Raw genomic sequence first — 27,841 nt, forward strand, 5'->3', positions numbered from 1 at the left:
AAGGTAGTCCATCTAAAACCATGTTGATTCTGCTTAATCCTTTTGCCTCTGGTTGACACCATACACATCACTGCATTTCATTGGTCCAAATTAAAGGGAAACATATCTCCTTGCTCCTAGCAAGATGTATTTTCGGTAATTTGATAATAAAAAAAATCTTGTGACAATTCATCTTGCTGGCAAGTTAACCTGCCTGATAGATTTGATGAATAAAATCCCTCAAAGCCCTAAAGGCTTACTTTTCACCATGGTTTTAGCTAAGAGACAAATCCAAGTACCGGTAGCAGCTTCTAGAACTTCTTAGCTTTTTGATAAATCAGAGACAATATAAGTGAAAGGAAAGACTACAAAACCACATTAGTTTACTGTAGTTTTCTTATTCTTAAGAGATCAGTTTAGTCTGAGTTGTAAACGTTATTAACCAAATAAATAAAAATACTACATTGATTTATTTTAGCCTTTTTTCCTTTACATCATAACAGCCTTTGCTTATTAAATAGAGTGTATAGACTTTAAATGCTCTGTAAATGCAGGGAGAACGCAACTGATGAAAAATTTAGAGGCCACACTTCAGCATGACCAGCTTTGAGTGAAAAAAAACACAGCAAATAAATCACCGTTCACCTCCCTGGTTCTTTTTAAGCCAACACGTGCATCATCCTTTGGAGCTGCTGGGTGTATTTCACCCTAGAAGACGTCCCAGCAGCAGCAGGGTATTACTTTATGTATGATATGCAGCCAAACGTTCTTGGAAAGTTCACTCGGCTTCTCAAAAAAAAAAAAAAAAAAAAAAAAAAACAGTCACCAGTGAATTAAAACAACTGGTATTGGTTTTAAAAGACAAGGTAATTGCCCTTTTTATATGTAAGTTTGCAGTGTTTATTTTCAGGCTTACTGATGTATGTATTCCAAAACCAAGGAGTTGACTGAATTTATATCACAATGGGGACTGATGCACATGCACAAACTAAAGCCATCTTGCACAAGGAATCTATCAATTTTCCTGGTCTTGGAGTAATTTGTGGAAAACGGGGAAGAAAGGGGGGAAAAAAGGAGGAAGGGGGGTATCTCTGAAGTTAAGTGAGCTAAGTAATTTCTACCATCTGCAGTGCACATTGCTGCCTCCTCGCTCCCCTTTCAATGTAAAGTGGCAAGGCAGAACACAAGACCTGGCCGCAAAAGTCAGAGAATGACAGAGTGGAGAAGTTTGGATCTATGGAGAAGGGGGCGGGGGCGGTCCCGTTTGTGGAGGGGATTGATTTCTCTTTGACTTCTTTTCCTGCCAAAACCATCAGAAGAAGCCTAGTTCTACCACTAAACATGGCTTATAGTTTGCACGAATGTCCCCAACCGCACTTGATTTCTGCCAGTCGGTAGTTTATAATCTTGCATCACTCCAACCTGCAGTAATGCTATCCGAAATGGCTTTAATTATTATAACATCGAAGTGGCGGTGAACAGTGTAACATTACAACCATTTAATTTGCTGGACTCCCAGCGATTTCGCTCTTGTGAAGCCAAATTCGTGGTATTTGGAATTACCTCCACAGTTTTCTGTTGATAAATTTGTAACTATGGGTTACCAAGGTTCACTGAAGAAGGATTTCTCTTTTCCTTTATTAATTCACTTATTAACAGTTGACTTTGAGTGGCCTCCATCTTTAAAGCAGCCAAGGAGCCTCAAGCATGACAAATGCTGAGTAGAAGCAGGGAAACGAGCATTAGTGGAACAGACCTTACCCTCTTCATCATAATGTATCCTTGTTCTATTTATCATGTTAATCTTTGCTGGCTAGGGGAGATCTTTGAGACACAAGATTATATATTTGTTGGGATATCTGCTAACACTCTGAAATGGTTTTCCGCTGACCAGCGGCGAAGTTCATGTGACTTCCATTGTTGGCACTCAGTCATATCAGCAAGCCATTATTGATCTCTGCAGCATTGAGCAGGATTCAGAATGTCTTATTCTGCTGTTGTTTTCTCAGCACTGTTTGCCTTTCCTGTCTCTCTGCAGAGAGTGATCTGTCACACTGATAGGAGGGTGGCAGAGGAAGTGAAATTACACGTTAGTGTAGCAAGCAGAAAGTTCACTAGCAGCACTAATTCTAATGCATTCAAATTGAAGGTTTGTTTAATTTTAAGGCAAAAGAAAGCAACGCGGCGTGACTTCTTCTGTCACTGTGTCTCTTTATTCAGCCACATTGGCTGGTTAGCTGCCCTCAGAGCCGCTCCCTGTTTCCATATTCCCTCCGCTGCCGCTCTCCAATCGGCTGTGGTCGGCAGAGCAGCACAGCTTGCTCGAGTCTGTGTGAAATGGCTTTTCTGCGCGCTGCCCCTGCCATTATTCTTGTCCGTGCGTATAAACATTTAGAGAAATTGCCTGCTGGGGCTCGTGTTTAAAAAGGAGGTGACGGATTGAATGTTGAAATGTGGCTGTTCTGCTTGTTTTGGAGTTGGTGTAAACAGTGTTACATGAAATTATTAAGTTTAAAAAAAGGGCTTAGAAATCAAGAAACTTGTTTCTAATGGGTTTCTGAAACCCTCAGAGTGATACTTGATGTTTTTCTGTTGAGCAACAGCCTGCTGCTCCTACATCCTGCTATTACCACACACCTTCTGACCTCCACCAGAACAAGAGAAAGTGCAGAAGCCATCAATCTTGCAGAAATCGCCCCCAGGTTCATCTGTTCATTTGACCTATGTGGAGCTGAAACTGGTGGCTTTTTCTTAGACCAGACAGGAGAAACGGAGTGATAGTGCCGCACACTGTCTTTCAGTTTCTATGCATAGCCCTTAAACTTTTTCGATTTTATTAAATACTTAAAAGCATCTGACCGACCAACAGAAAGTAAAATGCAACGGAAGGTAAAATGATGGTTTTTAGAGGGAAAAATCCAATAACCCTAAACTAAACTTTATGCAGCACACTACTTTCAGATAGCACGTACACAGGGTCCGAAATTAACTTTTTGACTCACCGACCAAGTGGATCGGAAGATAAAATTATTTAACAGCCAAGCATATTTTTACCGGCCAGAAAAGAAAAAATAATTTTTTGCTCTCATCAAGTCTGATCTCGTTTGCGTATTTTCTGCACACTGAGCCGCTGATTAGCTTAGCATCATCATCATAAATAAACCAGCCTTCCTAATAGTGCTATTTTTCAAAGATACTTGCTCCCCCTCCTCCTCATTGGCATGCTGTCTTTTAAAAGGCTTGGTTGCTCCAACTATATGACGCCACAGTTTGCCTAGCGGGAGAGTTGTTGTTGGGGGTGTGCTCTCTGTGTGGATGTCTGTCTATTGGCGGGAGAGGAACAGAAAGCAGAGGAACAAATAGACAGTAGGGACACTTGCCAAAGTTAAAGATGAAATGACTGAAATGCAACTGTGGACTTACTGTGGATTTACTCGCCTTGTGGCGAATGGTGCTCTGGCATTAATAATAATTGAACTTTTTATTGATCTCACATTGGAAAAATTCACCTCTGCATTTAACTCATCCCTTTGGGGAGCAGTGGGCTGCCATTGTGCGGCGCCCGGGGAGCAATCGGGGGTTAAGGGTCTTGCTCAGAGACCCAGAGTGGCAGTCTGTGGGTGTGGGGTTCGAAGTCAGAACCTCAGGATTCCGAGCTCTATGCCCTAACCAGGCTCGGACTGGTAATCTGTGATACCGTACATTTGCCCGGTGTGCGGATCCTAATTTCAGAATGCGAGGGCCGGCCCTTCTTGAATCATACCGTCCCCAAAACTTACTCTCCGGACTTACTCTCCATGCACCTACCTGTGACAGTAAGTAACTCTAGGAGCTCAAGAAGTAATACAATGTTAACTACCTAAATGATGCATGCAGTATATATAGCCCTTCCTTTGTCATGCACATCCTTATGACGGTTGGCATATGGTGTACTTTTCTACTTCTTCAAACTGTAAAATCCTTGCAACAAACTAAATTATAGTAAAACAAAAATTCTTTCTTTAAACCAAACTTACGGTAGATGTTCCTCTTGTATTTCGCAAATTTATGTTCGAATATTTTGCAAAAATATGTTGCGGTGCATGATGGGATTTTGCATCTAAAGGCTAATGTTTCCCGTCTTACGTGCATTGTTGCCAGGTTGGTATGTTTCTCTAATCGGACAGTTTAGGATGCAAGTTTGGTCGCTACGTAGCAGCAGTCACTGTCCAAAGCCAGTTAAACCGCATAATAGAAGTCTTGGTGATGGTTGTCGTGTGATGCTTGAAGATAGATCGATTAATCCAAAATGTGTATTGGTATTGTGTTTCACATTTGAGGCTCAGACGTTTGACTGTGCTTTTATTTTTTTTTTGCGGGGGTAGGGGGTCCATAATTGGGCCGCTGTAGATGGAAAAAAATCCAGGGTTGAAAATTGTTCCCAGTCCGAGCATGGCCCTAACCACTAGGCCGCCACTCCTTTGCCAAATGAAATATTTTGTGTTCAATTCAGACCCTGCACCTAAATGGTACATAGTAAATTGTAGTGACGTAGAATAATGGTGAAGAGCTCTGGTCAAGCCAATAATCGACTTCCTAAACTGGAAGTGTTGCTGACGGCTAAATGTTTCTATGATTTTAAGGTTCCAACAACCATATTGAGAGCCGCTCCCTTCGTCTCACCTTTTTTTATGTCATTACACTGTCACAAGTACAGAGCAATGAAATGAACTCTGCATTTAAAAGTTCCCAAAGGGGATGGGTTAAATGCAGAGAGTTTGCCATTGTGCGGCACCCAGGGAGCGGTGTGGGGTTAAGGGTCTTTGCTCAGGGACCCAGAGTGGCAGTTTGCGGGAGTGGGGCTCGAACTCAGAACTTCTGGATTACAAACGTAATGCCCTAACCACAAGGCTGCCACCCCCCTGTTAACAACAATCAGTCGATCAAGGAAAACAACTATAATAGCATCCTAGTTATCTCATGAGGAGCTGCAGATACCTTAATCTCAGGTGGGACAATAATTTCATTTAAAAATGGAAAAAAGAATGCAATTGTTGGAAGAATACTCCTTTTACAGATTGTTACAAGCAGTTTAGTAGACATAAGATAGAAAAGTTTTAGATTTCATTCAGAACGCTGATTCATAGCAAAACCTTGGGGCTCGCAGTATCATAGATGCTTTCCCTGAGCTGGGAAAGGGACTGAGGTCACAGCTGAAGAGGAAGATTGATGGAGCCAAATACAGGGGAATGAAACTGGAATAAAACTGTTGCAAAACACTTGAGATTGGGAAGAGGCCGTCTTTCCAGCAGGATAATCATTGGAAACATAAAACTCAGTTCTACAGTGAAATGGTTGATAGGAAACTATGTTCGTGTTTAGAATGGCCTGATCAGAACCGAATATTTCTAATCTGGCCCTCTTGTTCAGTCTGATTTTTGCTGATTTTAACCACGTATCCCTTATTCTTCTAGTTCACTTAAGTGGATCTGTCATAAACATTCCAGTAAAATTCACCTTATCTGTCAAAGGTTAAAGCAGTAACGTGCCAAAATTTGGGGAGCTTAACAATGAGGTATGATCACTTTTGCAAAGCACAGTAGGCTATATCTTAAGAGCAGAGGTGCAGGAGTTGGATCACACTGTAGCCATAACTCATCAGCTGTGTGCGGGGGCCTGGCCAAGCATGTCTTAGATCATGCTGCTGTCTTCCTGCGAAGGGCTCAGATCCTGTGACTCAGCCTTCCTCTGCTCTGCCTGGACGCTGTTATTGCCTGGAAGGAGCCATGCACACACATGAAACAGATACTGTACATGAAACCATGCACCAATTGATATATATCGGTCACTGAAGGCATGCAAGTCTGTTTCTGTTATTTATCTAAAGATTTTGCAGTGTTAGGCCAAAAGCCACCTGGTTTAGTCAGAAATGCAGTGACTAGTAACTAAACAATGACTTCATCTCCATGATCTCCTCTACACTTCTGTGGCTATTGAACTTTAAGCCAAATTACCTCAGTGGTGTATTGTTTCTCCAGATTTAAATGAGAAAAAAAAGTGACTGAATAAGAGTTTTCTTTGGACTGCCTTCGGATTTGGCTGGAAACCATCCGTTTTTGGTGGTCAAAGCAAATAAGGTAAGCTGTGTCGCTTTCTTGGAGTCTCATGCGGATTGAACTACGTCTAAGATGACAGGTGTCTACTTTCCTGTTATACTGCGGTCTGGCCACGGCTGTACAGCTAATCGCGGTGGTTAGAGTAGTGATTCCACCACGTCTGCACCGGTTTGAAAAAAAAAAAAAGAAAAGAAAAAAGAAGTAGGCCTACAAAAGCCTTGTGAAAACAAGGAGAGAGTTAATTACATATGAAAACATAGCACTGTTTTAAAACTAAAGTCATTCTCAACCTACAGCGCAGCCTTTTTAGTCAGACTACATTAATCATACATCTATGTAGCTTGCAGAATAACTTCCTCACAGCATTGTTCACTTTTCCCCAGCAAAGCAGGTCTGTAAGCAAACTTGTGTTGCAAAGAGCAACAGCTGAGTTGCTGTTAAGATGTTGACCTTGTTTCACATGTGTCAGAATGTAGCACTACATACATTTGGAGCAAAGTGTTCAGGCTGGGCTGAGACTTTGTGTTTAAAGGCATCATATGGGATTCAGAGTGGATGTGCTGCTGCATTCAGTGATGACACATTGCAATCCGTCAGCAGGAGCTGAACAAAAAGGGAGCCATATTTCCCCCACGTGTAAGAACACTTGTTAGTCAGCCCAAAGAGTCAGAGAGTCACTGCTTATTTACCACTAAGCCACCGCACAAGTCTCCTTTCTTCTGCATGTGGCAGATTGAATTAAGCTTTTCCTTTTGTAGAGGAAAAAAGGAGATGTAATGAGGAGTTTATAGAGTAATTGTGTTCCAGAATACGGTGGGATGGGTTTGCACGGTTCTGGAGGTGTATTAGGGTAGAGCTTTGTCAGGCAGCTACACATACCTTCCCCCCACGCCTTCTGCCTCCAGCTGTGGGGTGTTTTTCTTGGGCTTAGTCTGGAAAGACAGAAGCAAACCGTTTTACATTATGCACTGTGGAAACGAAGCATGCATTATGAAGTTTGCAGGACAGAATGAGAGGATGTTATCTAGAAGTTTCTGAAATGATTAGAAAACTTCCTTTTTCCTGGATATAAATGAACATAACCTGCTGTTTTTGTGTGCAAAATAAATGCAGATAGCGGAGCAATGATGCAAAACTCTGTAGTGTAAAAAAAATGGTTGCTTTGAACTTGAGGGTGTCTTTTTTCTCTTTACACTACATTCACATTACATTGCATAATCTTCACATGAACTTTTACACTTTGTTTTTCTTTTTTTCAGTTAGTTGCTGTTTTGAAAGCAAAGTATTTTTTTTACCCCTGGAAAATATGAGTGGTTTTAGAGTAGACTATGTTACAGGATCAACTGCATGTCGGAAACTTTCCCTTTTAAATACGTTTTCCTTGGAGCAAGATAAGAGAAAAACAGAAAAACATCCAACCTTTCATTGAAAGGTAAATAAGAGGCTGTATGATTAGAATAAGGAGCTGTTTGGTATATTTTTCACTCGGGGTAATTTAAGCTGTTAAAACAAATGAAACGGGAGTTTTAGTAATTTGAGCTGCATTTAGTGTTTTAGTGGATACAGATGAAAAAGGTTAAAGTCATGTATAGAGTGGGTGAAACAGATGTTCAGTCCCCTGATAATTTTTTGAGTTTGCACAAACTAAACACATTCTCTGCATGCTGTGGTAGTGTCATCATAATGCAGAGGTATAGAGTATTAGCAAAAATATACCTAAATGTAATTATTTGTTATGCATACCATTTAAAAACAATATCATGACTAAGCACTTCCTGACTTTTATTGGCAAGTCCAGCAGTAAGGCAGTATCTTCAGCTGCACACCAGATTTTCCCCAGATCTCAGAGGGATTTTGATCTGCTCGTCTTTGCAAATCCTTCAAATTCTCCATGTTTCGTGTTTACTGCTTGGAAGTTTAAGCTACCTGTATGGATTAATTTTTTGGATTGGTGTCTGTAGGCTGACTGGGCCACTTTATGACCTTAAAGTTGTAGGGAAGTGGCTGTTCAAACCGTTGCATTTCTGAATTCTCCCGAGTGGTGCACGACTTTACACGAGTGAATGTGATTGGTCGCTTATCAAGAGGGCAGGATTGTTGTGGTGGAAGGTTTGCAAGCAAGTCTGGTTGTGGCCGGTTTCTCTGAAGGCATCTTGCGAACCAGTTAGCAACTTAGTGCTAGTAGAAATCACATTGGGACCAAGTAGCACTAAATTGTTGACTTAGAAATGACCCTGTCAAGGAACGCTATGGACAGCGGAAACATGTAAGAAGAGGAGATTTTGGGTCGTGGATGAGTCTCCTCCGTCATATAGTTTTTATTTAGATGAGGAAAGAGGGGACGAAGATGTTGTGGAAGAGGACGCCAGGGCGGCAGAAGCTTGGTTTGGTGTAGAAGGCTTACAGCCATACATGTTTTAACCCTTGCCTCACAAAGCTGCCAGTTCTGTTAGCTTTACAACCCCAAATACAAAGACGTCCTTCCCCGTGAACACTGGGACGGAATTCAATGGGAAAGTAAATGAGTCTCATTTCAAACGTTGCGTATATTAGCTGCGACATATGAATCAAGATGCTATGATCCTATTGACAGATGACCGTTGATATATGATTGGCTGAATTAAGGTGTACAGGCTGCGGTATAACTAACTAGCCTGCAGAAGATAATGAAAAAAAATCACAGATTTTAAGACATGATTTTTTTAAAAATTGAAAAATAAAGATAAAGAGAACATTTATAAACATGTGTAAGCCAGAATGCCCTACGACTTTAATATCCTTCTTCTTTAGCCACGCTATTATTTTCCTTGTTGTGTAACCTCCGTTCTTATCATGCTGGAAGAATCATTCATGGTCCTTCCTTAGTGTCTTGCAACTTTCTCCTAAACTCCTTTCAAGGCTACAGTTATCTTTTTTTTTCTTTGCTACATTTTGTTCTTGCATTCGACTTTTATAAAGCAACAATCATCAACATTAGAGGTAGACAGATACATTGACTGGCCGATATTTTTTGCTCATGTTTGCATTTTTCTTTCCTTCAGTATCAGCTGATGGGTGCATGCATTCACTGATTTCTTAGTGCAATCAGCAGCCATGCTTTATTTAATTTTATTGCCTAAATAGATAAAATCTTTTTAATCATGCTACATTTTTTTACTTTAGTTTTGTCTGTGGTATGAAAATCCAAATGCATTTTTTGATGTCTCTGCATGACCTCCTTTGTATGATCTTACTGTGAAAGATGATCCTCCTGATATGGTTCTATAGTTAAAACTTATGTTATTTAAGAAGTAGAAGTAGGCTGTTTCTATAGTAACAACCACAATAATTTAGAATAAAACACACCTTAACACATACTGGAAGACAAAAAAAAAATAGTATTTCCTGTTTTTTTTTTTTTGTTTTTTTGACGCACAAATCCAAAGGTTATTAAATTGTCATTTTTATCTAACTATAATTTCTAATAAGAAATTTATTTCATGAATTATATAAACATGTCCATGCAAATCAAGCTCAAATTTGAACATTTGCACCTGATATAACTTGGAATTACCATCAATTTGGCTCATCACTGGTGTTTCCTTGTGTAAGTCATTTTTCCAGAGCTGCTTTTGATGAGCTGAAGTATCAAGGCATTTGTTCCTTTGTTGCGGGCGGTAAATTTCAGTTTATCGTAACATTTGACGTAAAACTGTTTCCTTTTAGAGAAACCTTTACTGTGATGTTGTATTACTTGTATGTCAAATGAGCAAACTCCTTAAGTCATTTCCAGTAAATCCAAGTAAACATCCTGATTTAAATAGCTTTTTAAGATCAGAAACAAAAGTAAGACATCTTGTGCCTTTTGATGTTGTTTCTCCAGGCAACGGAACCGCTTTCTTGAACGATTGAATAAATGCAAATTTATGTGTCAATAGTGTTATTTATTTGCTGAATAAAAGCACCTTCTATCACACTCTGATCCTGTGACAGCCTTTATCTTGCCACCTCAAGCGAAATAAACTAGGGCCTTCCACCTCCTGACTGGTGTTAAATGTTTCACAAGAACCCTGCACCTTGGCAAAAACATATCAAAGCTTTTGAATAATATTTTACTCACATGCTTTGTTTCGTTGTTACATTTCTACAGTGACCAGGATGTTCATATTTGTTTAAACCCCGTTGGAGGGACAGACGTTTTTCTACCATTTGCTCAAAGTTACTGCTTTGGTTTCACAGCCTGACTCAACATTTCTGACAAAACCTTAAATGAAGAGGCTTCTTTTTAGTTTTAGTCTTCATTAAACGATAAGCATTACTACATCTTTGACAGGAGAGTGTGTGGCTTTAAATAATGACAGCTCACCGCATTTTCTAAACTAAATATGGTTCAACTTTAACCTTTAGACTGTGGGTGTCTGACTTTCAGATTAGAAATTTACAGAGTAGGAAGGGAAAATGATGTGAGAATTCTGAAGAATGAACCACATCACTACTGTAGGATGCTAGAGATAAAGGAGCCTTTTTTATCGTTTTAGGAAGATTCAACGTGTTTCTGAATTACTTCATTATTGGTTGCTAACAGTGACATTGACTCATTGAGAAAAATAATAATACACTTTAGTTAACCAATCAAACTATTGATGAAATAAAACCAAAACACAATATTTGAGTCTCAACTTGATCCTTTACATTTTTTTTTTATTTGTCACAATGTTCTGGTTTCTAAAATAATTTAATCTAAATTTTTTTCCCTTTTCTTATCTTTTACAGTCTGTTTACCAGTGCATAGATGCTCATATTTGAATCACCTGCAGCTTTTGCTGAACTGTCTAGATTAGAACATAGGGTGACCAGTTCTTGGAAAAGAACAAATGTGGGACAACTAGGATGCTTATGGGGGATAATGCATAATAGACGTGGCTTTTTTAGCTGTGTTTTTCTTTCCTGACTCACTTTTACATCATGCTTCCCTCTTATCAAATTTAAAATAACATTGACAAACTTAACAAAAGCTCTCTGGGATTCACTAAACTATAAATGCCTCCTCAGTGTTAGTTGTGGCTGCTTTTTTTGTTTTTCAACCATAGTTTTTATCATATTTTGTTTTACGGTCCTTTGCCTGTTTTGTTTTAGAGCACTGTGCAACACTTGGTCATGCTTGCAGCTTTGCTTCTTTCACATTTAGGAAAGGCACCTATATATATATATATTTTTTAGTCTTTGACTCTGTCAAATGTGGGACATAGCTTTGGTTTGTGGGAAAGTGGGACAGCGGTGAAAGATGCAGGACTGTCCCACACAAGTAGGGACATCTGGTCAACCTACCAGTACGTCTACATGGTCCTTTGCCAGGCCAGGTGTAAAGCAGCAGCAGCAGCAATGCTCTCCTCCCTGTAACCACCAGAGCAATGAAATAAATTCACTGTGCCTCACAAAACCTTTTGTTAATTTCACGGAGCATCTGGTATGCGTTCAGATGCATTCTGTGCAGTGAAAACAGCCTAAATTGTCTTGCACCATCCTCAGCTTGTCAGATTCTGCTCATCTAAAATGAGCGGAAAGTTTGTGACTGGAACAAGAGAAAATGTAAAGTTTTCATTTTTATTTCATAATATATCATTTCACCCATGTTTTCCTGTCATCTTCAGCCTCCCTTTTTTTCTCCCCTACAACCTCATTACTTTTTCGTGCAGAAGGATTTAGCACATCAATGGTGGATTAGTTCGTTTAACAAAAGCATACAACTGCAAAGCCTGTCTCCACTCTTCTTTCCAGCCTGACTTGTGGACCTCACACACAGCCCCCTGTCTTTGGTGTGTGTGTGGTCGTGGCTGCTTGGCTGAATGGATCCTCGTTTGAAGATGATAAAAAGATTTTACTAGTCTTAGATGCATCCAGTCACATGTGTGGAAGTTTTGTGAGAAAGCAGATTAGATCCGCATAAAAAAGACAAAAAATGTGTGTACGTTAGTTTTAAAGATACATTTACTCCAAATTGTATTTATTTCGTATGATTTGTTTTTCCTTAACATCTTCTGGGTAAAGTAAAATGGTTAAAATAGACAATCTGCCAAACTATTGTTCTTGTAGCTCATACTTCCTCTTGCTTTATTGGGTGTGGAAAGTTGTGTCCTCTGCCTATGTAGCCGTTACATGCTTGCCTGCAGATGCTCCAGCTTCAGAGGTCTGCACAGTGGAAACTGCTGCACAATATGCCAAGAGGAGGGGGCTCAGTCTGGAGAGACTCTAGTAAAAAAAAAAAAAAAAAGTGCATCTGAGAGCTAGCTTGTCCCAACAGCGGATGAAAACCCAACAGCAAAACTGCAGCCAGCTCAGGAAGGATGCTCCCCGTTTCTCCCCCACTCACAGGGCGGTGAGGGTTCATGCCACATGGTGTTAATCACCTGAAAGTGTGTCAGGGTTTAGGATGTAGATGTGTCGGAATGAGGGGGCGACCTGGAAACGTTCCAAGAAGCTGGCGCGTGCCTCTTACAGCACACAGTGCAGAGCTGAACTCTACGTAGTTTAGTAAGTCACTCATTTAGCATAGGGTGTAACAACGGCTCACATTTGTCATGGCTGCATTTTGATAAGATAAAGTAATTTTAAAATGGTTGCTTAAAGATTAAATGATGATTTTTGCTTCTTAAAAGCATTACTGCTTCAATTGTCCTGGTTGTAACTTGCATTATGTCCATGTTTATAGAAAAGTAGATCAGATGAGATTAAATGGGATGGAGAGAAAATGAAAATTTATGAAAAAGAGAATTTTGATGCAAAATAAATAGAAGTTTGTGCTGTTTTAGACCTAAAAAAGGCACCATTTCAAAAGGTTAAGGGGAAAGTGTTCACAAAGACAGCTGCAGATAGCACGCTATTAATTACATGGAGTTAAAGGAGCCGCATTGCTGCTGTAAAATTCAGTGATGCTTTAAGTCATTATTTGAACCTCCAATGAAAGCCATCTTAAGACCTCCCCAGTCTGGACTGGTGAGGCTATGTTCACAGATCAGGGAACTGTGACTCAATTCTGCTCTTTTTGCCCATATGGGATCTTTATTTAAATTTTTCACTGCATTCTGAACTTCCTGATTCCAATCTTTCCACCCCACAACTAAAAAATAAAAATTTGAGCCTTTCCCATATGCAGCACTAAATCACACAAATATATATATGATCAAATATATATATATGATTTTTTTTTTAAATCATCTGCAGTCTAAACAGTCATGACACTAAATATTTTACACTGGAAAAAAAGATCTAGGAATAAGTAAAAATGTATTAAGTGTATATACCCTTAATTTGAGCAGGTAAATAAAACGGTTTGCCAATGGAATGAGTATTTTTACTCTTAAAATAAGATAATTAGATAATATGCAACACTTAAAATAAGACAACACAATTGTGTTGTCTCTTTTACCTCCTTAATCCACAAACAAATGCACTTGTTTTAATAAAAAAATGACTTTTCTAGATTTAGATTTTTTCCTGTGTAGGCATATCCCTACCTCCAGAGCATTTAATAAATGGGGTATTAATAGGCACTTGCAGCCTTTAGTGGCTATTGAGAAGGAAATGCAATCATTTGATGCACATGTGCTGGAGCAGAGGCTTACCTAAAACAAGCGGGTCCCGAGATTGAAAACAATAGGTGTAGAACAGCGTGGTAAAAAGGATTATGAGATGAATTCGTTGTCATTCTTTTTGGGATATCAAGACTGATCATGGAAAAAAGGTAAATGCTTAGTATATATACACCTTCCATCATTCATTTTCTGGGTCGGCCCTTGTCCGAGGGGCCTCACAGTTTTACCCAAAAAATGCTGTCATAAATGGAGAAAAAGATCCCAACAACTAATAGGAACAGCTTCCTTCAACAGTCCAATAGCTATAGATGAATAATACTTTTTCCATTATAATGGAGCACCATGTCAGTCAAAAGTGATCAGTTCATGACGATTGGCAAATGGATCATAATGTGTCATGATGATGTTCTTACTCAAGCCATAGAAGTGTCCAGATCTTAGTTTTATGTAGATTCTACAAAATATATTCCTGAATCTGATACATTTATCAGTAAAAGCCTTTAAAATATATGACGTATTTACCAGAAAGTTTAGAAATATACATACAGTGAAGTTCAAAACATAGATTTTCAGCCTGACTCAAAACTTGATGTCCTTAGGATGCATTTAATTATATTTAAGTTGACAAAAATTTCTTGCAAGATTGTAAAGCGATTCCTTTCGGAAGCGACCTGTTGTTATGCATTAGCTCCGATGCCATAAATCTCAGAAACCATATTGTCAAGGAGCATTCGGCCCTAGGTAAGTGTCCAGTTGGAAATCTGATTTATTCAAATCTTTTAACCTTTACAATAACTTTATAGGAAAAGTCTGCACATATTCAGAATTTAAACTTCTGAAAGTACTTTAAATATGAAATTATTACATACTGTTCAATAAATGATAAGTGTTTTTAATGAAGAGTAATTTTCATTTGAATGTGCTTTACTAGAGAAATCCGTGTTTGCCAAAGAACACTACTGCGCTAAATTCATTCGATCACTGCGAATGTATTAGTTTTAGATATAGATAATGATCCGTTGATTATGTCATGCTGACCAGACTATTCCTTTAACCAAAGGGTTTCTAAGGAATCATTCTGGAGACAGTCTCTTTGGGAGGCTCACTCAAAGGGCTTGTGGATTGGTCTTCTTCACCTTTGGTTTCTGCTGTGCCATGGCCAGGATAAGTGTTAGACAGCCAGTTGCCTTAGCGGTCCAGTCATTGGTTGCTAAACCATTCTGCTGTTTTGGTTCGTGGGCTTAGCCTTTCAGAGGAAGGCTTTAGTTTAGCTGCTTCTTATCTAAAGGAGCCACTTAAAGTTCCTTCCACGTAGATGCCTTTCAAATCAAATGTTTTGTAATGATCCCACTGGTAGGATCCCACAGGGTGGACCCTGGATTCACTGGAAATAGTAGGGGAGTTGGGGAGTGGCAGCCAAGTGGTTAGGGCATTACGCTTGGAATCCTGAGGTTATGGGTTCGAGCCCCACTCCCACAGACTGCCACTCTAGGCCTCTGAGCAAGACCCTTAACCCCTGGGTGGCCAACGGTGGCAGCACACTTCTCCCAAGGGGATAGGTTAAGTGCAGAGGTAAATTTCTCCAATGCGAGATCAATAAATGAAAATTTAATTAGTAAGGCTTATGGCATTCTTAGAAATGCAATGGATTCCATGAGATGACTCTGAAGAAATAACTGAGAAAGACAGATGGATTAAACTTGTTTAACAAATGTATTTGATGAAAATACCTAGAAATTTCTGGTAGACTACTCAAGGTGGTCATAATATCACCTAAAAACATATATTTCATCACAATAAGAGGAAAATTGGCAAAGACGTGAATAAAACAAATGGATCGGCTCAGTTTGTTGTATCTTGTTTTTTGGTGCTAATTCCTTCTGGTTTTTAACAGAAAATGCATGTTTCTGGTTAATTGATGGGTCTTATACAGTGATGACCAAGATATTTCCATTCCACAGAGAGCATTGTAGTTTGTGGAGCTTTGTCTTTGTTTATAAGTCACCTGCAACAGCCCCGTTTCTCCTGTGGTCAAACGGCCCTGGTATCCGACTTTTCTTGGCACCTCCATAGAACCCAGGTGTCTTGTGCGTCCTGTAGCCAGACACCGTGCCAATCTCTGCTGCTCCCAGGCCACGTGGATATTGTTCTCTGCTGCCCATTGTGCTTGACCCAAGTTCAAGGGGAAACAGCTGGTGTATCCCTCAGAATAAGCCTGCTTGGCATCAATGCTGGACTTATGTCATGGTGTAACCCCCCCCCCCCCCCCCCCCCCCAGTTCCCAGTGTGTTGCAAAACCATGCAGATTGGATTCAAACATCTTGGGGTGTTTTCCGTACAGTCAGGTGTGCAAATGTGTTGCTGTTTCAAGAAGAGAACAGCAGCACATTTAAATTAGTTTGAAATAAAAAAAAAAGGGTTTGGCAAGAAACCGCCTTCAGAAGTCACCTAATTGGTAAATAGAGTCCACCTGCATGTGATTTAGTCTCTGTGTAAATACTGCTGTTGTCTAAAGGCTTCAGGGGTTTGTTACAGAAAATCAGAGAACAATCAGCATCCTGAAGACCAAGGAGCACATCAGGCGGCTTAGAGATAAAGTTTTTAGACATTTAAAAACAATCAGCCTCTCAGTCTATAAAATATGTGGTAATAATAGTTGTTTAATACAGTATGAAGCATTTTAGAGGGTAAAGATGTGCTGATAATAAAATCAGTAGGAAACTACAACTTTCATTCTATAAGTATCAATTATGAAGCAACTTTTTCGATTAAGCTTAGTTTTTCAGGAGGGGTTAAATCTTTTTTTTTTTCCCAGAAGCTGCAAAGACTAACCATTACCTAAGCTCTTAAGATCACAGGATAGTGCTTCTAATAGTTGGTGGATAAAAACCCTGACCGTAGCACGACTCATGCTATGTTCACCTCTAAAGCAGCAAAGGCAGCAGAAGCAGCTAGTTTACATGGAAAGTCAATGGTTGACACGCATCAAGGCGCCGCAAAACGTCCTGCAGCGCGTTTTGAGCATCAGGAGCAGCACCTCACAAGCTTCTAAGCATCTGATACGTGGAACGTGCTTCAAACGCAGCAGCTGCTTGAGTTGGAAGAACTGAACTTTTGCTGCTCGATGCGCCACATCAACCAATCAGAGAAGGTGATCTGGGAGCTGGCAGGGAGACGGACACGGCGCTGCTGATACAGATCACTATGATCACTCCTCTCAGTTTATTAACAGCTAAATTAACCTAAAAAGCGGTCATGAGGTCATGTTTACGCATCATCCTTTTTGAAAGAATGCCTAAAAAAAAGTCTTATGAGTTAAAAAATAAAATAAGGCGTGCTGTTTCCTAACAGCTATTCAGATGAAACATCAAACATGGGGGAATGTATTTGTTAGAATAATGGTGGACATAGCTGTATGGTTTCCACCTTACAGTTATGCTGCACTTTGTGTTGATCTAGATCAGGGGTAACCACTAAACTCCAAATAAAGAAAATCACCAACCAGTAAAGGTCCGGAGACATTTTTAATTATAAACTTTAAAGAGCATTTACCACAAAGATAAAAAACAGATGTTTATGCATCCATGTTATACATAGGACTTTTAGATAAAATAAATATAAAAAAATAGAACATTTTTCCCTTTTAAATTCCAAAGTGTTTTTTGAAGTAGAGAACAACAATTGTCCAGATTGATATATAGACAATTTCCTGATTCGCATATTTTATAAAACACCTGAACTTTTTTCTGGCTTAATGAGAGAAGTGGGCTGGCTGCCCTGCAAGGCTTTAAACCTGGGTGTGGATGACGACAAAGTCATTCTCAAGCACAAATCAAGGTGCTCATTTTGAACCTGGATCCATATTTATTTTTGATTCTGTTCATGGTGGAGAATCCTGCTTCACAGCAGCAGGTTGAGCCAAACATACTCTAAATGTGCAGGGTCATCTATGAGCACACCATTGCACTTTTCTTTCACCAGTTCACCACAGTTCTTCCAGCAGTCCACACTTTCTTTCACTTTTTCTCATCTTCTTTTCCTTCTTTCCCATCGCCCGGCTTACCACAGGTTTTCCTGATGTGTCTAAAAGTAGCAGCAGCAGCAACCCAGACTGACACAGCTCAATTGCTAAATTGTTTCATGTAGCCTGGTGCCGGACGCTCTGCAGGGCTTTACCATATTGACAGGAGAAGCAGCGCAAGTGAAGTTTTACACTGTCGTCGGTCAAGATGCAATAATTTATAAATGTTTTAAATCAGGTTGGGTCCGGATTAGCCACCAGGTGGGTCCGGATTCGGACCACATTCCTCTAATCTGTGACCTCTGATCAGCACATAATACTCAGATATAAGATGCTGATATTTCTGGTGTTCAAATTACTAAATGGTGAAAAGTTTAACATGTATTAATAGTTCAGCATAGCTATACATTTTTGCATGTAGAATAGGATGACAGCATGGTTCACTAGGAACTACCGTCAGAGCAGGACGTGACTCAATCATGACTGGAGTTGCACTTCCTGTGCTCTGATTCTCCACAACACTGAGGGTTTGTTATTTACATGACTTTGTCTTAAAGTCTTGTACTATGACTATAAGGAAGAACATGTATTAATCCTCAATTAAATTAATATATGCCAAGCATTCAGATATAAAGCAGGTCTTTCACATTGCTGCATTCCAACAGCAGCTTATATAACCAAACTGGAAGCTTAAACAATGGAGTATATTGTACACATTACATAGAGTATATATTGTTTCAATCATTGTAACTAAAGCTTGTTATGCTAAATATTAACAAACTGTTTTCTTTAGTAACATAAGAGCAAAAATAAAATGTAAAACAGGCATAACAATCCAACAAGGGGAAATTATTTAATCACAGGTATTTCATATGCACCCAGAATTAGCCCTGGTGTAGAAATCTGTATGTGATTTAGTTTCATGTTAGTTTTTGTCCTTAGGATCACAGCAGCATGTTTGTTCTTTGGCATATTGAAGATCTGCTTATAGAAAAATCTGACATTCATCCTTTATGACTTGGTTTGTGTCTTAAAAATGGGAGCCCTTTGAGTTGCATTTCCTCATACCTTATAGTGAAAATTCCTCTGAAATGAGGAAAGGAGGCCTGAGCAGGGGTGCATTTCCTGAGTCATTCTTGTTCAGTATCCTCCTGTACCTCTATACATGGTGATGTAAGCCTCTGGAATTGCACCATATGAGTTTCACTTTGGCACAGGTTGTGAGAAAGAACCGCATAAACAAAAACATGTAGTAAAAAAATGCACATTAAAATGTCAACAACTTAAAAAAAACATTCTGATCTTATTGTGTTGATGTTTGGTTATTGTCCTCAGTTCCCAGAGTGTGGCTTCTTCGGCATGTATGACAAGATCCTGCTGTTCCGCCATGACCTAAATGACGAGAACATACTGCAGAGGCTGACCTCGGTGGAAGACATCCATGAAGGGGATCTCATTGAGGTGGTGCTTTCTGGTATGTATACAAACTATTTCTGAGGACCATATATACTTTTAAGCATCTTGTAAACAGAAATAATCTTAAACAAACAGCAGCTCATCCAAGTTTAAAAACTTTTTAACACATTTTAATGTGCCTTATTAAATATTTAAAGCCCTTGAACTTTTTCTCGTTGTTTTAGCTCACAGTTTTATGCAAGTATTGAATAATGGTGAAGTATTCAGGTGAAGAATTTAGTCTAACTTTTTTTTGTTACATATGAAGAATTTTGAAGTGCACTATACATTTTAAACATTCAGTCCATTTTCGTGAAAACTACCGCTGTAATGTCAGGTTATTAAAAATGTCCACTTGCTTGGATTATAATCTCTGTATAAATTTAAAAGCCTGAGAGGTTCTTTAGAGAAGATTGCAGATGAAGGAACATAGCAGAGATGGTGATTAATTTGTGAAAAAAAGGTGTAAGAACTACTATGCTATAAAAATATACACCAAACATGTTTGAGTTACAAACATTTCCTGCTCTGTCTGGAAAAATGCACTTTTCTAACAGGATTTTATGGTTGTGGCTGGAAAGAATCATTTAGAGGAGAAAACAAGCATTTGGAAGAGAATAAAGTTATGCCTTACAGCCTGTATTAATGCTTTTTGAAACATCCTGAAAACCCCATCACACAGTGAAATATGGTGGTGGCAGCATTCTGCTCTGGGCGATACATTTCTGTTCATTCAGTCTGAATAAGCCAGTGATGTTATGTGATGAAGAGATTTCAGTGGCCAGATGTGCAAAGTTGCAGGTGTAATTGAAAAGTATTGACGAAGACGGGCCGATCCCTAATGCATTTCATATTTTGTTGAAAATTTTGTCTTGTTTTCTTTGCATTTGACAACAAGGCATCAGTTTCTCTTTGTGCAACACAGAAAAGTCCAATTAATTATGTGGAAAACTATGGAAATGTTAAAGGGATGCAAATCCTCTCTGGCTGAAAAAGGTGAAGCTGAGAAAAGCAAAGCTAGATGGGGTAGCAACGCATAGAAATTAGAAAAGTCTGAAACAGAGTTGATGAAATCCTTAAAATCCTCATCCAGACAGTTAGTGATCAACTGTATATACAGTTCATAATACTTGGAATCCAGCAAAGTTTTGGTTCTGTATATTTTTCTCCAAACACACTTGACATCATTCTTGTGCTGGTCTCCAATTCAGGAAGAAAATCTATGTACAATCACAGAACAGTTTAAACCAACTGGTAGAAAATCCAAACAGTTGTTGGAAACAATTGGACTTTAAAAAGCTCTACTTTTTTGTCAAAAAGATCAGATTGGAGAAAATGAGACGCCAAACTACGGGATCCTTCTTCCTCATCAGTTCTGCTCACCTTTTTATGCGGCTTAACAGGTGTGGGTTTTTTTTTTCTCATTTCCTGCAACGAATGAATCACTTCCTTCGCAAGCATTGAGACTTAAAAATGGCTCAGAATATCCATTCTGCTTTAATCTATTCTGCATCTCCACCTGTCTCTGCTGGGAGGCACCTGATACCACCTGTGCTGCATATCCCACTGTCTCTCCTGGGCTGAAGGGTTTGTTTGCAGGGATTTAGGCAGCGGATGACTGTATAGGTTTAGGATCCCAGGATTCTTCAGGCATCAGGGCTGAGGAATGTAGACTTAAGGCTGGAGAGCTTCCTTTTTTTTGGCTTTATGTCTGTGTTTGTCTTTTTGTTTCAGTCTGTAGCTGTCTGCCTGCTTCCATTCTCTCTCACCTAATCCATCCTACCTCCCCAAACTCATCTGCAGGTGTAAGCTTTAAAAGTTGAGCTAGTTGATTTCTGATCTTCCTGATTAAAGATCTTGTTTGCGACACACAGCAATCATCTCTTTAGGTTTTATTGTACATTCAGTGCCGTCCGCGGCACAGAAACGAGATAATGCTTCACAATTCAAAGCCTTTTATTTGACAAACCTTTTCAGCTCCAATGTATTTTCTCCTGCATATTCTGGTAATTTTCTCTCTGCTGCTTTGTTGTCGGATTCCTTGGTTGTGGGAGAGGGATGATCTAAAAATCTTCCTCTCTACAGGACAGAGGCAGAGGTGGCTTTTTCTTGGCCAGCAGCTCAAAGTGAAAAGCGCTTGTTTTTCCTGCAGTAAGTGATTGTAGTAGCCCCACAGAGTGTAAACAGGCTCTGATGTGCACGGCTGGGCGGTCCCTTACTGGATCTAACTGTTTTTCCCTTTGCTCTGGTTTTTAGTTCCTTTTAAAACCATCAACATATTTTCTAGTAAAATTGAACTAATTCTCTTTAAATATGTTTTTCATCAGAAGAAAAACATGATTTCGTCGGTTTATTTCTTTTAGCGTTTTGCTGTGAATCTTTATTTAATCACGATAGAAATCTTACCCTCCTAAAAATAAGCTTCACATGTTTCTGCTGACTTCACTCGAGGCATGAGGCAGCTAATCGGATATGAAAAACAGACAAAAGCTGGTAGAAAAATACCCCGAAACAGTTCTGGTAGGAGGTGCTACTTTTTGGACTCACCGTAGATTAAAGGTAGAGCTTTTAGTTTTCTTATTGATTGATATTTTCCCTTATTTTATTTCTGTTTTCTTTCAGCGTTACCTTCTCTGCAGTTTATACTTCTTAAGTTTTATTTGCATGAACTGATTTCTGTGCTTTAATCTTCAGACAATTTCCAAAGCCAGCCTCCAGTGCTGAGTATCGGCTTTTCCATTTAATTCTTTTCACACGTTGAAATGTGTGAAAGCAGAGTTAAGCAATTAATATAAACAGTTTTTATCTTCCGTGTGCTTTTTAATATCTTTGTTTTTTTGTCTGAAATTTGGCCCCAATACCGATATCTGATACCTGTCTGTGCAGTATTGGCTGATACAGATACCATCTGTTTGAAATTTATATGTGTTTGTATATATGAAGAACTACATACTACTTGTATGAAAAATACCGTAAATCCTCTAATATAGGCCCGGGCCTTTATTTCACTCAAGTGCATCGCGGTCCAGGCCTTTATTGGAAGGGGGCCAGAATTAGAGACAGGCCTCTATTGCTATTTGAGCAAAACAGACTACCAGTGGAATGAATAAAAATGAGATTTTGTGTCTATTTGAACCTATAAAACACTAGGTTCATTTATTGAAAAAGTACAGTTACCATGTCTCGCTTGGTTTGAATTAAAAAAGAAAAAAAAATCCTCCAATTCTGTTTAATTCTCCTCAGTTTCCTCCTCCTCTTCATCTCTCCCTTTAATCTCCTCATCACTCGCGCTCCTCCTCCTGTTCTGCTGCGTGTCTGTTCTCTTCCTCGCGCAGACGGGCAGCAGTCAGGGCCTGTCGTCCAGCTGCGCAGGGCTGTGGTACTTGTATGTTACTACCACAAGTATAATGTTGAGGTATGCCCAGAAAAAACGTTTATAGCCCCGGCCTGTATTAGAGACCGGCCATTATTTAGCTCCTCTGACAGCGAGACCGGCCAATGTTAGAGTCCCGGCCGCTAATGGAATACAGGCCAATATTAGAGAATTTACGGTAATTGCTATCATGGCTTTGTCAAGCTGCTGCCTACCTTTGTGAGGCAGGAAAAAGACTAATACAAAGTGAATCCAGAGTTGTTTCTCAATATGTGTACTTGTGCGTTCTCATGTGCTTGTGTACTCGTGAAACGTCATCAGCTTCAGCTCTAGTACTGATCCAATGCACAAGAACAGATGTTGTTCTCGCTCCTCCATATTTACCCAGTATAATAGAATTCAACTTTATTGTCTTTCCACTGACACAAGTACAGAGCAACGACATGAATTCTCTGCATTTAACCAATCCCATCTTTGGATAGCAGTGGGCTGCCATTATTCGGCGCCCAGGGAGCAAACTGGGGTTAAGGGTTTTGCTCAGGAACCCAGAGTGGAGGCTGTGGGGATCGAACCGAGTACTTGCATCCTTTTCAGAGCATTAGCACACTGCTTTAACCACTAGGCCAACACTCCCCTACAAGATGGGATGGAAACTAAATTTCAAAAGAAAATGCAGCCACGTCAAAGACTGCAGGACAGGTTATAACTGGCTGAGGCCATTCAGAGGTGATTCTCAGACAGCTTTTATTGTTTTTTTTCTTTCTCATAGAGAGATGTGAGCACTGGGGTTAAGGGACTTGCTCAGGGAGCCAGAGTGGAAGGCTGTGGGAGTGGGGGATCAAACTCACAACCTCAGGATTCAAAGCCCTATTCCCTAACCACTAGGCCACCACTCCCCGTATGCATCCATTATCAGAGCAGAGTTGTCCGTTGTTGAGATTGACAGCTGTCCCAGGATGCACTGTGGCAGCAGCAGCTTTCAAAAAATGTCTCTTTTCTGTTGCTGTTGTTCAATAAAAGTACATTTTAAGATCATTTGAGGTGCGAATATTATACTTTAAAGCGTCACTATATGGTACATTGACCAATTTAATGCATATTTAAAAAAAAATGTTTCAAAGTGGAGAGGACCAGGGTAACCAGCTGACCTCCGAGGCTAACGGCAGCCAGGGCTAACCGCAGCCCGTCCGCAGCAGCCCTCTCTCGGCATAGCTGTGTGTGAAGGACCACTGGCTCTGATGGCCATATTTTTGTTTTATTTGGCAAAATGTTCATTTGATTTGTTTTTATCTGACTGTGTTAATTATTATTCCCCCACTAAACGAAAAAAGTAATAATTTATTATTATATAGAGACGACTAATAGCAGGAGGTGAAATGCAGCTCCAGACGAGCATGTGGTGACGTTACTACCTTGAATGGGTGACAATAGTTTAATAAACTTTTGCCTCTCAAAATGGTATCGGTGCCCTATTTGTTGGTACTCTCTGATATCGATACCACCATTTTAGTGCTGGATCGGGGCCCCGCCCAATACTGGTATCGGTATCAGTGCAACACTAGTTAATATTGGTGCTTGGATATACCAATGACCAAGTGAGGAAAACGTCTCATAATGCATTCTGTTTTGTATAAACACCGCACACTTCTTTTCATCAAGATGGAAAGTTTCTTTTCCTCTCATCTCTGTGTCTCTTAGCAAACAGATGCTGCATTCATTCTCCTGAGAAATACCCTTAAAGAAAAAAAAAAACGTCATGTTTATGTTTTGGGGTGTTTTGTTGCTAATTAGCAAGAAAGACACTGCTTAGAAACGCGCTGTTGTTGACATGTTACCCGTTCGATTTCGTTCTTCTTGTGTCAATGAGTTGTTTTGTATCAAATTCATTAAACCATGATGAAGAACTGTGATATTAAGAAGAAGACTAATAAGTTTATTATTTAAACGTGTTCAAGCCCCTTCTTGAAGTTGGAATCCTCTTTCCCGTTTCCTAAAAAGGATTTAAGTTGACTGAATCTTAAGGAGGTTATCATAGATACTGAGGTGAAAAATCATGTCCTTTTATTAAAAAGGAGATGTGGAACTACCACACGCTGAGTGACGTCATGTTGGCCTCCTGCTTTCACTACCTAACCTCAGTGTAAAGATTAACCGCCGCGCTTTGGACGCTTAATGATTGTATGGGAACAGCTCTGGGAGAAAACAGAAGTGTCAGTCACCCAAACACCATAAAACGGGTTATGTAGTCCTCTTCTTCACATGCATGATTCTCCACAGTCATGATTAATCAACACCGGTTCCCAGCAATGAACAAAGTGTTTGCTTTGAAGTAATAAAAGAGAAAAGCAGAGGAGAAAGGAAGACATCTGAAAACCTGCTGGATGATTTGTTTTAAAGAATTTACTTTTAGTTTTCTAAATGTATAAAAGTCCTGGCGCTCCTTCATTGTAACGATTGTTTACATCCACACATCTAAGATCTCCAGACAGAAAACTCTTAGTTGTTCCCAGGACTCGGCTTGTGACCAGATGAGACGAAGTCTTTTTCAGCCACAGCCCCGAGGCACTGGAACAGCCTCCCTTCTTTCTGTGAGCTCCACTGGAACTTCAAACAATTTTAATCTCACCTTTTTTAAACTGGATCCTAATTCCAGAGAGCGTATATAATATTAGCTTCTTCTATTCCTTTGCTGATTGGCTTGCTTCTAATTTCAGCCTTGAATTTTAATACTTGTTGCTATTATTTTGGTTCCGAAAGGTTCAATTTCCTGTTATTCTATTAACTTATGCAGCACTTTTGTTGCCCTTTTTTTGCTAAATTACGTAATACATACATATAATTATCAATATTCCTATTGCCGGATAACAGCTGTTCTTTATGGTGTAAAAAAGTGAAAGTTAAAGGCTGTTTTACTCTAAATAATGGAATGAGTAAAATGCATTAGTGCAGCTGCAGATGTGTCGCCCTCTACTGGAGCAATGATGGTGCAGCAGCAATGTCTGCAGAGCTTCCCTCTGATGTGCTGCATCTGCCAGAGATGTGCTGTGCTCTTTTTTTCAAGACTTCTAACATATTTATATGGTTTAATTTAGGTTTTTGTTCAGATGCAATGCAGAGCTTGTCTTTCTTTACCGCTTTTTTAAAAACAGTTTTAGTTGCTGGTAGAACCTGGGCTTCATCTCTCAACAGGGAGTCCATCTTTAGAAAAGGATTGGATGGTTTTTCCTCATCAGAGATTTGCATAAAAAGTTTGATGATTAATTGTTTTGATTAATTGAAATAATATATTGTAACCCAGTTTAAACCCGGTGTCTGTATAGAAATATAGGATCTGCTTGCACCCCTGCATTCATGTTGCACACACTCAATCACATCCTAGCTTCATATACCAACCGTATAGAAATATATAAATACTTGCTGAATTTTTTTTTTTATATATTTTGTACCGGTACTAACAAACATAGTAAATTTTATTCCTTTTTATCTACAGTAAATAATTGTTCAACTTTTTTGCACTTTCTTATTTGTAAAATGGCTCAAGCTGGATTGCATAGAGAGTCTATTAAGTCATTCTTTCGAGCTTTGCCACAGATTGTTTTGTTAATTAGGTCCCTCACTTTGACTGGAACAGTCAAGCACATACATGTTCTTTATGTAACCTTTTGTATGTGGGCCAAAATCGACCTTTCGCTCTCATTTAATCGAAGCCATCTGTTTAACACACATACCATGTCTCCTATGTTGCCCTCCTGCAAACAAGGACGTCTCATGGCTTTCTTGCAACAGTCTCTTCATCTAACCAGTCATAAATAAAGGTTCTGATCCTGGATTCTTGCTTCCACGAGCAAAGCAGACCTCTGTTCTCCAGCCTGGACCCACAGAGATGGTTTTATCGACTATGGACCAGAAAGCCCTTTACCACAGCTGCACAAAAGCAATAAATTAAAGACATCTTCAGAACCGGCAGGTCTGCATCTGGACAGAAAAACTTCAGAAAAAGCCCCCCAGTGGAGGACTTTATATAAGCCTCCAATTAAAAAACGAACTGGAGATCTCCAATGGAGGATTTTAAACGGTGTCACAAATTTATTGGGGTGTTTTTAAACTAGTGCCCTTTCTGCTGTCTGTCTGAAATTTTGTTCCATGTTTTTATGGATTGCACAAGAGTAATTAATTTGTGTTTTTAGTCTTTTTGGGATGCTGTTTACAAATGCCAGAATAAGGCTGAAGTTTCACTTCCACAGAGCCACACAGAATTGAGGATTTTATTCAGTTGTGGGTTTTAACAATATGTTATATACTGTGTCAGATGAAGGACAACTACAAATTAACCAGCTCCTCATTTAAGGATTTTTGGCTGAAACTTGTTTTTGCCTTAATAGTAATTTTTAACTACTACTAATTATTAAATCTGTTAATCCTTTATCCCTCTGATTATGCCATGCTATCACCAGTACTCGAGTTGAGGGAGGATGGGGAGGGGGTGGCATCCCCCTTCAAAAAAAAAAAAAAATCTTAAAAATCATCCCCCTTCTTAAATGACCATCCCTGTGACATTTCATTACTGAATGTGTAAAATTTTTACTATATATTAACTGACTGCATCTCTATTGTAAGGTGCCTTGGTCAATGACCGGCATACCTGACCTGTAACAACCATACAATGCTTGTTGCTGTAGGTCGGAGGTCTTCAACAGGGGATCCGTGACCCCTAGGGGGTCCACAGAGGTACTGCATGGGAACCAGGAATCAGAATCAGAAATACTTTAATAATCCCAAGGCTACATTACTCTCGTTACATTACTCCATCTGTAATGGAGTGACTATAGGACCAGTTTGATAGAACACAGTTTCATACAATATATGTAATAAGGGGTTCCCCGCTCCATCTCTCCATCAGTTTGGGAGTCCTTACCCTGGAAAATGTTGAAGACCCCTGCTTTCGGTCAATACATTATATTAATTAGCCTATGATTGCTTCAAAAAAATCCACCATTCCACTTCTTTTTTTTTTTTTTTTTTTCAACTAGACTACTGGCTATCACCCAGCCCATTATTTCAGGTCTTCAGAAATCAGCTACATTTACACCAAGATCAGATTATAGATGGGTAGATGGAGATATCAGAGTGATGGACAGGATAAAAATGCAGGTCCGACTTTTCAGGTATAGTTTGGGGATATTTTTATCTTGAAATTCAATGTATTTTATGGTTATAGAATGTCAAAATGTGACTATGTTGAGGATTAAAAAAGATTTTAACAAGGTACTGTATCTGTATCTTTCTGCAACCATTTTGTGCCCTTTTCTTTGCGGTATATATGATATAGGAATTTGCTCTGTTTTTT

The 27,841-nt window shown here is 39.4% G+C and overlaps 1 protein-coding gene across 2 annotated transcripts in view; it reads left to right on the top strand.

The window, feature by feature from the left end:
* Positions 1–27,841, top strand: part of prkd3 (protein kinase D3) — a 75,458-nt gene that overhangs the window by 15,230 nt on the left and 32,387 nt on the right. Inside the window, exons 1-2 of one of the 2 annotated variants that reach the window (XM_038271595.1) lie at positions 3,645–3,794; positions 19,002–19,140. In XM_038271595.1, coding sequence (XP_038127523.1) covers positions 3,777–3,794; positions 19,002–19,140 — 157 coding nt within the window. In that variant the 5' untranslated portion in view covers positions 3,645–3,776. Of the gene's footprint in view, positions 1–3,644; positions 3,795–19,001; positions 19,141–27,841 lie in introns of those variants that run through there. The other variant, XM_038271594.1, reaches the window with a different exon arrangement.

Source organism: Cyprinodon tularosa, unplaced genomic scaffold (assembly GCF_016077235.1).
Source record: "Cyprinodon tularosa strain WSP-4 unplaced genomic scaffold, ASM1607723v1 ctg80, whole genome shotgun sequence".
Lineage (NCBI taxonomy): Eukaryota > Metazoa > Chordata > Actinopteri > Cyprinodontiformes > Cyprinodontidae > Cyprinodon > Cyprinodon tularosa.